We start from the raw sequence: 12,154 nt of genomic DNA, 5'->3' as shown, positions 1-12,154 counted from the left end.
CACACCAGATAGGACTTCTCAACGTCTGGTTGATACACACCAGATAGGACTTCTCAACGTCAGGTTGATACACACCAGATAGGACTTCTCAACGTCAGGTTGATACACACCAGATAGGACTTCTCAACATCAGGTTGATACACACGAGATAGGACTTCTCAACATCAGGTTGATACACACCAGGTAGGACTTCTCAATATCAGGTTGATACACACCAGATAGGACTTCTCAACGTCAGGTTGATACACACCAGATAGGACTTCTCAACGTCAGGTTGATACACACCAGATAGGACTTCTCAACGTCAGGTTGATACACACCAGATAGGACTTCTCAACGTCAGGTTGATACACACCAGATAGGACTTCTCAACGCCAGGTTGACATTGGAAGAATGATTGGGATTTATTTGTTTATTAAAGACAATGTCATATTTTAGCATATGATCACATTGAGCAACTACAGATATAAAAAATGCTATTAAGATTGTTTAAATAATGTCAATTATTATAATATTAATCATTTATAATATTTTACTTTCTACAGTGACATCAACACAATCAACGAAGGTCTTGGAGACAAGATCTGTGTGTTCGTGCAGTTCTTCTGCACCTTCTTGTCAGGGTTCATCATTGGTTTCATCTTCGGCTGGAAGCTGACACTCGTCATCCTGGCCGCCAGTCCTCTCCTGGCAGGATCAGCTGCCGTCTGGTCCAAAGTAAGACTACCAATGACCTGCAAAGACAACGGCTTCATCCCAAATGGTACTCTATTCCCTATATAGTGCACTACTTGAAGTAGTAGGCTACATAGGGAATAAGGTGCCATATTGTTTTCATATGTCACTCAACAGTGGTTGCATCACTGCTCTTGTGCCCAATCCCAAATCCACCCCTAGTTTATACTTATCCAATCCTCTCAGTTTCCACAATCACATTTCTTTTATAAAGAAATTTTTACATCAGCAGTGTAAGATACCGTATTCATTAACATGTTGTATTTGATTTCAGATACTTGCCACCCTGACCAGTAAGGAGCTGTCTGCCTATGCCAAAGCAGGGGCGGTAGCTGAAGAGATACTGGTGGCTATCAGGACAGTTGTGGCTTTCAATGGGCAAAAGAAAGCTGTGGAAAGGTTTGTCAGTTATTAACTAATTGTGTTGCATAAAACAGTATATCTCTTTCAATATTTATTAATACGATCTACCAAAATCAAGACACATTCCCCTATTTAGGCATTTCTTCTATATATTTTAGGTATGAAAACAACTTGGAGGATGCTAAAAACTTTGGAATAAAGAAGGCCATCACCACTAACGTGGCCATGGGCTTCACCCAGTTTGTCATATTTGGGACGTACGCCTTGGCTTTCTGGTACGGGACCAAGCTCTCTGTAGACGAGCCTGAAAATTACACCATTGGAAAAACCATTACAGTAAGCTTTCATGGAAGATTTTAAGTAAGAATGTACTATTTTCCAATAGATACATGTTATTGTGAAGAGGCCTCTGCAATGTCTTCACACCTGTTACTCTGTCTGACATTAATAGAATTCCTTTCTTCATTACGTTCTTTGTTGCTGCTATTTTTAGGTCTTCTTCTCAGTGATGATTGGGTCGTTCTCTTTGGGCCAGGGTGCGCCTAACTTGGAAGCCATCGCCAAAGCCCGGGGTGCTGCCTATGAAGTCTACAATACCATTGACCAGGTACCGGAAGTATTCAGTTTAACCCCTGAATCACCATAGCATTGAAACTGTATGAACTCACTCTAACTCACTCCGAACAACATGATCTCAAGAACTCAAGTTGAATTTAGACATTTGTCCTACTGCCGCGGTTGATGAGTTGATTTGTTTGTCATAGCCGCGTCCCATAGACAGCAGTTCAAAGGAAGGTCACAAACCAGACTATGTGAAAGGAGACATTGAATTCAAGAACATCCACTTCAGCTACCCCTCCAGGAAAGATGTCAAAGTAAGTAGTGGATTTGAATCAGATCCAGACACCAACCTGTCTCCAAATGACTTGAAAAATGCACAATAAGGAAGAAGCTAAGTTGAATTTTCAGTTTCTAGTTGGATTAGCAAAAACAAAATGACAAGCCGTATAATTGTAAAATGACGGTAAAAATACATGTTAAATACGTTGTGGGACGTGTTCCCTGTCGCTGTAGATTCTTCAGGGAGTGAATCTGACAGTTCCTCGTGGGAAGACCATAGCTCTGGTTGGAGCCAGTGGATGTGGGAAGAGCACCACCATTCAGCTGCTGCAGCGCTTTTATGATCCAGACTCAGGAGAGGTATGAACAAATCTGATCAAGGCTTATTCAAGTTCATTAAGAAGAGACACATGTCCCACTGTAAAGACTCCAGAGGAGGCTGGTGGATGGAGCTATAAGAGGACGGAATAAATTCCAGCCATTACAATGAGCCCGTCCTCCAATAGCTCCACCCACCAGCCTCCAGTAAAGGACTCACATGCTTTATGATCCAACCTCAGGAGAGGTATGCAGGACACGAGTGCATTAAAGTTCAACCAATTGACTCATAGTTCATACAGAGACTCACATGTACACACACATGTGTAATGTACACACACACACACACACACACACACATATAATGTACACACACACACACACTTGTAATGTAAACGCAAACATTCACTCACGTACACTCATTCCCAAGTTCTGGCTTATCAGGTTTAGTGTTGACTTCAGTTCACTTAAAAGTAAATTAGTACTATAGTGCCCTCTTGTGGAAGGTTGATATATAATTTGTCAGGAACACTGTTGGTCTGGGTTGCATAGCCGAGGGAAGTAGGGGTGCTGAGGCTGCTGCAGCACCCCCTTAAATCAAAATAATAAATAAAATAACAACAATAATAATAAACAACATTCCCACCTTTATTACTCCTGTATGAGCATAGAAAATACTCGTCAGCAAAGCAGAGAAATGTGCATGCCTAATGAATATGACCCTGGTTTGTTGTCAGATTACCCTGGATGGTCGGGACATCCGGACCCTGAATGTGAAGTGGTTGAGGGAGAATATGGGTATCGTCAGTCAGGAACCTGTGCTATTCGGAACAACCATTGCAGAAAACATCCGCTACGGCAGAGAGGATGCCACAGATGAGGACATCGAACGGGCCGTGAGAGAGGCCAACGCATACGACTTCATCTCCAAACTCCCCGATGTACGTGGGATAGATACTGACAAATGAGTACATACAATGGCTTCACTGTTTCACATGTACTGTATATTAAATGATCTATGGTGTACAAATGATTTGGAGTAGGACAGCAGATATTCTGTTGTTTCTATGGCGACTGTGTTGAAATTAAATGTTTTTTTGTTTTGAAGTTGTATACAGTGTAAGGGAATGGCAAAATAGTGATGATGTTATCCAAAAGGACAAATTTAAACATGATTATTTCATCTCCATCCCATTTCATGTGGCGTTAACAGAAGCTGAACACCATGGTGGGGGAGCGGGGAGCCCAGCTCAGTGGAGGACAGAAGCAGAGGATAGCTATCGCCCGGGCCCTGGTCAAAAACCCGAAGATCCTCCTGCTGGACGAGGCCACCTCCGCCCTGGACACCCAGAGTGAGTCGGTTGTCCAGGCCGCTCTGGATAAGGTCAGTACTCTCCCTGAGGACCAGACACATGGTTAAGGTTGTTCTCAAACCTAGTTTTGTGCACCCTAACAGCCTGATTCCATTTGTTTGACTGCAGCCTTGCAAGTTCAGGTTTGCCGCAGTTGACAAACGTCAAGATTCAGAGTGAATCGATGAGATCCTGTTGGAATCCATCTCAGCGAAAATTAAGAGGTAATAAAAAATAATAATTTGTGATAAATGACTATATTGTCTCCTCCCATTCCCATAGGCCAGGGCGGGCCGCACCACGATAGTGATCGCCCACCGCCTGTCCACCATCAGAACAGCTGACGTGATCGCTGGCTTCAGCAACGGAGAGGTGGTGGAGCAGGGAACACACAGGGAACTCATGGACAAGAAGGGGGTCTACTACTCTCTGGTCATGCAGCAGGTACTGTATCACGCTCTCTGCATCCCAAATGGCACCGATTCCCTTTATAGTGCACTACTTTTGACCACCAGGGCCCCAACTCTGCCTCAACAGTAGAATCAGTCAACGTCTAAATCATGTTGATCAGTCATATTTAGAGACGCATATCATCAGTATCAGAGCAATATACCTTATCAAGCCTGTGTCTATATGAATAATGATCAGTAATAAACAGGCTCTGTGTGTAACATGATCAAATCCACTATCACACCTTGTCTGTTGTTCAGAGTCAAGGGAAGCCAGAGGAAGAGGAAGAGGACCCTGTGGAAGAGGATAACCCTCCTAAATATGAGGATCTAGATGATGTCCTATATGACTCATCTGACATGGATGAGCTGGAAGTGGTAAACGAGGAAGGAATAGAAAACGGCGGCTTTGAAAGGAACTCAATCAGCAGTGGCCGTGTGGAAATGAAACTGACCAGGAGGAAATCTAAGAAGTCCAAGAAAGACAAGAAGGTACTATTACATAGATCATCCTTTAGGGCGCAATATGACGTCCTGTATGTGTTATATAGTAACATGGCTTTGTTATAGTGCTATTGCTGAATTATCATCGTACCTATTATATAATGTATGGTATATAATGAATGGTTTATAATGAATGGTTTATAATGAATGGTTTATAATGTATGGGATGTAATGTATGGTATATAATGTATGGTATATAATGAATGGTATATAATGAATGGTATATAATGAATGGTATATAATGACTGGTTTATAATGAATGGTTTATAATGAATGGTTTATAATGAATGGTATATATAATGAATGGTGTATATAATGAATGGTGTATAATGAATGGTGTATAATGAATGGTGTATAATGAATGGTTTATAATGAATGGTATATAATGAATGGTATATAATGTATAGTTTATAATGTATGGTTGCATTCATTTACATTTTAGTAATTTAGCAGAAGCTCTTATCTTGAGCGACTTACAGAAGCAATTAGGGTTAAGTGCCTTGCTCAAGGGCACATCGACAGATTTTTCACCTAGTCGGCTCGGGGATTCGAACCTGCCACCCTACTGTATATAGTGATAGTTCATTGTCATCAGAAATAATATCTGTTACATCATGTTGGTCCTTGGTCATTTAGTTTTGTCATTGATGACAATGTTTGATGACAGAAGGAAAAGAAACCAGAGGAAGCTCCAGACATCCCCTTCACCAGAATCCTGGCCTTGAACAAGCCCGAGTGGCCGTACATGTTAGTAGGAACCCTGTCTAGCTTGGTGGGGGGAGCCGTTTATCCCTGTGTCGCCATCATCTTCGCCAAGATCATTGGAGTAAGTGTTTCACAAGACCACCTCCTTGTGTTCATCATATGAAGAATTGTTAAATAATGCAGACTACTCCCATTTCCTTGGTGTCTCGATTGAGTTTGATTTAAACAAGGTGGTCTTATTTTCCCAAGCAGCCTTTTAAATTTCTGTTATCTATTTTGGGGGGGTTTCTCTCCACCCCGTGACCTTCTCTAGGTGTTTTCCGAGGTTGACCCGGAAGTCAAACGACAGAAAACCATGATGTTTTCCCTGCTCTTCCTTCTCATCGGAGGAGTGGCTTTTGTCACCTACTTCCTAAAGGTTTTCTAATTTATAGATCTAAACTGTGTCCAAAATGGCAACCTATGCCCTATACAGTGCACTACTTTGGACCAGAGCCTATAGGGTGCCATTTGGGACGCACTTTAAAGTACAATTCTGTATCTATCTCAAACCCTTAATATGTTGTGGGGATGCCTGGTTGGGTAAATTTCTGCTGTATGTTCTATGTTTCAGGGTTACATGTTTGGAAAATCAGGAGAGCTTCTTACCATGAGGCTGAGGAGGCAGGTATTCCATGCCATGATGAGACAGGTAGGACAAACTGTCATGTGGGAAAATATATACTTCAGCAATTGTACATAAATTCGAAAAGACTGACTTGTCATTGTTAATTTACTTTACTGTATTGATAATACCAGCAAAATTAGGATTCTGAACTGCCACTTTGCAGTGTTCTGCCTCAGAACCTTGCTAAAATTACAATTCTGAACTGCCACTTTGTGGTGTTCTGCCTCAGAACCTTGCTAAAATGACGATTCTGAACTGCCACTTTGTGGTGTTCTGCGTCAGAACCTTGCTAAAATTACGATTCTGAACTGCCACTTTGTGGTGTTTTAGCTCAGAACCTTGCTAAAATTACAATTCTGAACTGCCACTTTGTGGTCTTTTGCCTCAGAACCTTGCTAAAATTACAATTCTGAACTGCCACTTTGTGGTGTTTTGCCTCAGAACCTTGCTAAAATTACAATTCTGAAATTGACACTTTGTGGTCTTTTGCCTCAGAACCTTGCTAAAATTACAATTCTGAAATTGACACTTTGTGGTCTTTTGCCTCAGAACCTTGCTAAAATTACAATTCTGAACTGCCACTTTGCAGTGTTCTGCCTCAGAACCTTGCTAAAATTACGATTCTGAACTGCCACTTTGTGGTGTTTTGCCTCAGAACCTTGCTAAAATTACAATTCTGAACTGCCACTTTGCAGTGTTCTGCCTCAGAACCTTGCTAAAATTACAATTCTGAACTGCCACTTTGTGGTGTTTTGCCTCAGAATCTTGCTAAAATTACAATTCTGAACTGCCACTTTGCAGTGTTCTGCCTCAGAACCTTGCTAAAATTACGATTCTGAACTGCCACTTTGTGGTGTTTTGCCTCAGAACCTTGCTAAAATTACGATTCTGAACTGCCACTTTGCAGTGTTCTGCGTCAGAACTTTGCTAAAATTACAATTCTGAACTGCCACTTTGTGGTGTTTTGCCTCAGAACCTTGCTAAAATTACAATTCTGAACTGCCACTTTGCAGTGTTCTGCCTCAGAACCTTGCTAAAATTACGATTCTGAACTGCCACTTTGTGGTGTTCTGCGTCAGAACCTTGCTAAAATGCATTCCTTACAGGAGATTGGATGGTTTGATGACAACAACAATGCAGTGGGAGTTCTAACCACCAGATTGGCCACAGATGCATCTCTGGTTAAAGGGGTAAGCACAATGCTCGGATTTACACATTGAGAGAGCGATCAAAATCTATCACATCAATGTCAATTCAGAATCATTCTACTGTACAAATCTTTAAAAATGTCTACCTGTACATATGCTTCTATGTATTTACAGTTGCATTCTTTAGAGTTGCAATGTCTGATAATGGATGGAACCTACTTGTTTCCTCTCTCCTCACCACCAGGCGACTGGGTCTAGGTTGGGTCTGGCCACCAACACAGTCTGTGCTCTCACCATGGCCATTGTGGTGGCCTTCATCCACAGCTGGCAGCTCACCCTCCTCATCCTCGCCTGTGTGCCCTTCCTCATTGGAGCCAAAATCATTCAGAGGAAGGCCATGGCAGGCCACGCCTCCAAAGACCAGGGTGCCCTGGAGCAGTCTGGGAAGGTAAACATCAACTTTCTATTGCAATCGGGTTTGCAAAATTCCGGTAATGTTCCCAAAATTCCCAGATTTTCCAGTAATCCCGGTTATAGGTTTTACGGAATCAGGAAAATCAGGGAAACCTTAAAACAGGATATCTGGATAACCAGGGAATTTCAGGAAGGTTACTGCTAGTATGCAACCCTAATTGCAATGCACTTTGGTACAGTGGGCTATATCAGTGTGTGTGATACCATGTGTTCAAATAAAACGTTAATATATCTTTATTAATATTTTGTAGATATCTACTGAGACCGTTGAAAACTTCAAGACAGTTGTTGGATTGACACGGGAGGACGTCTTCTTTCACAAGTTCATGGACAGTCTAGAAAGACCATACCAGTAAGAGTACAGTCATTCACTTTGTTATAGACTCAGCTTTTGGATTGTTTGACCTTATAACCTACAATCAAGTACTGATTACATTTCAATTGAATACATCAGGAACGGTTTGGTGAAGGCTCCCATCTACGGACTAACATTTGCCGTTGCCCAAGCAATCCCTTACATGGTCAAGGCTGCAATCTTCCGCTTTGGTTCCTGGCTTATTGCTCACTGTCACACAGAATATGAAAATGTTTTCCTGTGAGTATACATACTGGTACTGTTATATCCTCATCTAAAATGAATACATTCATACCAGGGTTGGGGTCAATTCCATTTCAATTCCTGTCAATACAGGAAGTACACTGAAATTCCAATTCCAGTTCTCTTTAATGCTTTTCAATGAGGAAACTGTGGAATTGAGTTTTGAATTGACTGAAATGGAATGTACCCCAACCCCGACTAGAAACCTTGGCTGCCACATTGTCACTATACGGTAATATAAAAATAATAACATAATTATAACATTAATTTGGTGGGTGCTTATATTTGTCCTATTTCACACATGTACACATGTGTATTAATGCACATGTGTGATTTGGAAGTGTGTTTTTTGCACATTCCAAATCTCCCTGAGACCCTCGTTGGGTCATGACCAGGGTCTGCAAATATAGTGGCAGTGATAGTACAACATGGTCCTTTTCTTTCGCAGTGTGTTTTCTGTGATCACATTTGCTGCCATGAACATAGGAGAATCAGCATCTTTTGCTCCTGACTTTGACAAAGCAAAAGCAGCTGCTGGGAGAATTCTTGGCTTGTTGGAGAAGAAACCAGAGATTGACATTTACAGTGAGGAGGGAGAGAAGCCAGTGAGTGAGCTATAATGTGTCTTACTCCAATATAAACAAAAAAACAATGATATCACATTGTGTTTTTTCTGGGACGATGATCTGGAACAAAAATGTTGTCTTTTCCAGACGGACTTTGTCGGGGACATTGAGTTCCGAGGGATCCACTTTGCGTACCCGACCCGTCAGAACGTGAGGGTTCTCCAGGGGTTGAGCGTGTCAGTGGGGCCTGGTCAGACCCTGGCCCTGGTCGGGGAGAGTGGCTGTGGGAAAAGCACCTCCATACAACTGCTGGAGCGCTTCTATAGCCCTGCTGAAGGACAAGTGGTGAGACCCAAAATAATCTCATAATACATGTCATATAAAGCACGCTTTTCAAAACCATTTCAAAGTGCTAAACCAGTATACTGGGAACTGGAATGCGACAAATATAGTAAAACTGTTAGGCCACTTTTCAGCATTTTAATATGTCATATTTGTAACATTGGTGGATTATTAATTCCTTTGGTATTCCAAGATGTTACTTATTTTTAATCTAAACATTTTAAACATTCTAAACCTAAATCTGTGGTATCATTGTGGTGTCTCAGTTAACGAAGGGGTTGACCTAACTCTGTGGTATTATTGTGGTGTCTCAGTTAACGAAGGGGTTGACCTAACTCTGTGGTATTATTATGGTGTCTCCGTTAACGAAAGGGTTGACTTAAATCTGTGGTATTATTGTGGTGTCTCAGTTAACGAAGGGGTTGACCTAAATCTGTGGTATTATTGTGGTGTCTCAGTTAGTGACGGGGTTGACCTAACTCTGTGGTATTATTGTGGTGTCTCAGTTAGTGAAGGGGTTGACCTAACTCTGTGGTATTATTGTGGTGTCTCAGTTAACGAAGGGGTTGACCTAACTCTGTGGTATTATTGTGGTGTCTCAGTTAGTGAAGGTGTTGGCCTAAATCTGTGGTATTATTGTGGTGTCTCAGTTAGTGAAGGGGTTGACCTAACTCTGTGGTATTATTGTGGTGTCTCAGTTAGTGAAGGTTGTTGGCCTAAATATGTGGTATTATTGTGGTGTCTCAGTTAGTGAAGGGGTTGACCTAAATCTGTGGTATTATTGTGGTGTCTCAGTTAACAAAGGGGTTGGCCTAACTCTGTGGTATTATTGTGGTGTCTCAGGTAATGAAGGGGTTGACCTAACTCTGTGGTATTATTGTGGTGTCTCAGTTAACAAAGGGGTTGACCTAACTCTGTGGTATTATTGTGGTGTCTCAGTTAACGAAGGGGTTGACCTAACTCTGTGGTATTATTGTGGTGTCTCAGTTAGTGAAGGGGTTGACCTAACTCTGTGGTATTATTGTGGTGTCTCAGTTAACGAAGGGGTTGACCTAACTCTGTGGTATTATTGTGGTGTCTCAGTTAGTGGATGGGTTGGATACTAAGACCCTGAACCTGTCGTGGCTGAGGTCTCAGCTGGGCCTGGTGTCCCAGGAGCCCATCCTGTTCGACTGCAGCATCTCAGAGAACATCCAGTACGGGGACAACAGCAGAGAGGTCTCCCAGGATGAGATAGAGGAGGCAGCCAAGAACGCCAACATCCATGACTTCATCATGGGCCTGCCAGAGGTATAGTAACAGTATAGTGAGGGAGATGGGAGGAGACATGATAGGCTGTAGCTGTAGGATGATATTTGAAGTTTTCTCAAAGGCGATCCAAAAAATGTCACTGGTGAGGTCACAGTAGAACGTAAACTACTGTCTCTCTACAGATATTCATATAGAATAGCTATTGACTAGCCCAAGACAGGCTGTTATGACTTTATATTTTAATTTATATTTTAAAAGTGTTCAATATAAACAAACACTATAAATTGTGTTGTTGTTTTGTCAGAAATACAATACCAGGGTTGGGGACAAGGGGACCCAGATGTCTGGAGGTCAGAAACAGAGGATAGCCATTGCCAGAGCTCTGGTCAGACAGCCTAAAGTACTGCTGCTGGATGAAGCCACTTCCGCCCTGGACACAGAGAGTGAGAAGGTAAGTCACATGGACATTGAGTGTCGGCCATCTCATTTTCTACCTATTAATTCATTAATGGCCTGGTCACACACAAAAGCTTATCTTCACACAGTATGTCCTCTCCCTCCTTCCCAAATAACCTGTCTCTCTGTTTCCTCCCTATCCCTCCCTCCCCCAGATTGTCCAACAGGCTTTAGACGCCGCCCGGCAGGGCCGCACCTGCATCGTGATCGCCCACCGCCTGTCTACCATCCAGAATGCAGACCAGATAGCGGTAATTCAGTATGGTCAGGTGACAGAGCAGGGTACACATACTGACCTCATGGCTAAAGGGGGGGCTTACTATGCCCTGGTCAACGCACAGGTCACCCACTAACTCATATTCAGATTGATGTTTTGCAGCGTATTTACTGTTCTGTTGAATGTTGTTTTGTGAGCTCTTTTCATTGAGCTGCACTTCTTAGCCAGGTCCCCCTTGAGAAAGAGGTCTCCTGTCCATAATGGGACTTCCTGGTTAAATAAAGGTTATATATAAAAATGTATAAAGAATAAGGAATCTATATGCATAATGGTATGGTAGCCATAACTCACTTTGAATGGACTACTAAAATGATGTTCAATTGCATGATACAAACTGTCTCATTGTCAGTTGGTTTGATCACATGTAGGTGGTAAACTGAAATGTAGCCTATTGGGTTCCTGTGCTATTGGGTTCCTCACTGTATGACTCACTTTAGCGTAATGCTGGAGCACGGACATCAGCGTAAATAAGTCTTGATAAGCTGCCTGGAATGAAGGAACTGTTCTTGACCATGGCACCTTTCATTGTCTGAAGACAACAAGTACAGTATGTATTTCTATAAGGAAAACAGTAAGACACATTATCACAGTTAAATGACTGGATAAAAGCAGTGATTAGGAAAGGTTGTATACCTGTAAATATGAGAGGTTGATGTTCAGAAGACTGTTGTATGTTATTGTATACTGTGATATTTTGATTATTTTAAACAGGGACACTATGCTCTAGAAGGCAAAGTATGCATTGAAGAATATCTATATATTTAAATTAGTACGCTATGTAAGGCTGTTACTTGTTTGTAAATATGCATTCAAATAAAACATTAGATCCCATAACATGTTATTTTTAACCTGATTCTAAAGTGACATAATGATTCATCTGTAATCTAAATTAGATTATGCGGAATATGTCAATACATTTTCAAATAAACTTGGAACTCGTTCATTTTAAATGCAACTAAATAGGCTACTGAAGTCTGCAGAGGGCTGATGGACACAAGATGGCGCCCGTTGCCAATGAAACACGTTAGTGGGGTAATAGAACTTTCAAACGACTTCAATTCGATTGAGGCCTATTTCAAATGCCACTAAATGTAGCCTATCTCCAACCA

The 12,154-nt window shown here is 41.7% G+C and overlaps 1 protein-coding gene across 1 annotated transcript in view; it reads left to right on the top strand.

Annotated features, from left to right (window-relative positions):
• The window catches only part of LOC129849538 (ATP-dependent translocase ABCB1-like), a 31,605-nt gene extending 19,708 nt beyond the window's left edge, over window positions 1-11,897 (top strand). Inside the window, exons 8-29 of the mRNA XM_055916351.1 lie at window positions 546-717; window positions 1,010-1,134; window positions 1,257-1,434; window positions 1,592-1,714; window positions 1,863-1,973; window positions 2,173-2,298; window positions 2,994-3,197; window positions 3,470-3,640; window positions 3,891-4,052; window positions 4,319-4,549; window positions 5,229-5,387; window positions 5,580-5,684; window positions 5,880-5,957; window positions 7,040-7,123; window positions 7,326-7,529; window positions 7,807-7,907; window positions 8,010-8,150; window positions 8,602-8,758; window positions 8,867-9,064; window positions 10,145-10,351; window positions 10,617-10,763; window positions 10,924-11,897. Coding sequence (XP_055772326.1) covers window positions 546-717; window positions 1,010-1,134; window positions 1,257-1,434; window positions 1,592-1,714; window positions 1,863-1,973; window positions 2,173-2,298; window positions 2,994-3,197; window positions 3,470-3,640; window positions 3,891-4,052; window positions 4,319-4,549; window positions 5,229-5,387; window positions 5,580-5,684; window positions 5,880-5,957; window positions 7,040-7,123; window positions 7,326-7,529; window positions 7,807-7,907; window positions 8,010-8,150; window positions 8,602-8,758; window positions 8,867-9,064; window positions 10,145-10,351; window positions 10,617-10,763; window positions 10,924-11,121 — 3,382 coding nt within the window. The 3' untranslated portion in view covers window positions 11,122-11,897. The remainder of the gene's footprint in view (window positions 1-545; window positions 718-1,009; window positions 1,135-1,256; window positions 1,435-1,591; window positions 1,715-1,862; window positions 1,974-2,172; window positions 2,299-2,993; window positions 3,198-3,469; window positions 3,641-3,890; window positions 4,053-4,318; window positions 4,550-5,228; window positions 5,388-5,579; window positions 5,685-5,879; window positions 5,958-7,039; window positions 7,124-7,325; window positions 7,530-7,806; window positions 7,908-8,009; window positions 8,151-8,601; window positions 8,759-8,866; window positions 9,065-10,144; window positions 10,352-10,616; window positions 10,764-10,923) is intronic.
• The last annotated feature ends 257 nt before the right edge of the window (window positions 11,898-12,154 follow it).

The sequence above is a fragment of the Salvelinus fontinalis genome, unplaced genomic scaffold, assembly GCF_029448725.1.
Source record: "Salvelinus fontinalis isolate EN_2023a unplaced genomic scaffold, ASM2944872v1 scaffold_1519, whole genome shotgun sequence".
Taxonomy (NCBI): domain Eukaryota; kingdom Metazoa; phylum Chordata; class Actinopteri; order Salmoniformes; family Salmonidae; genus Salvelinus; species Salvelinus fontinalis.
The sequence above is the reverse complement of the archived record's forward strand: the minus strand, read 5'-3'. Positions and strand labels throughout refer to the sequence as shown.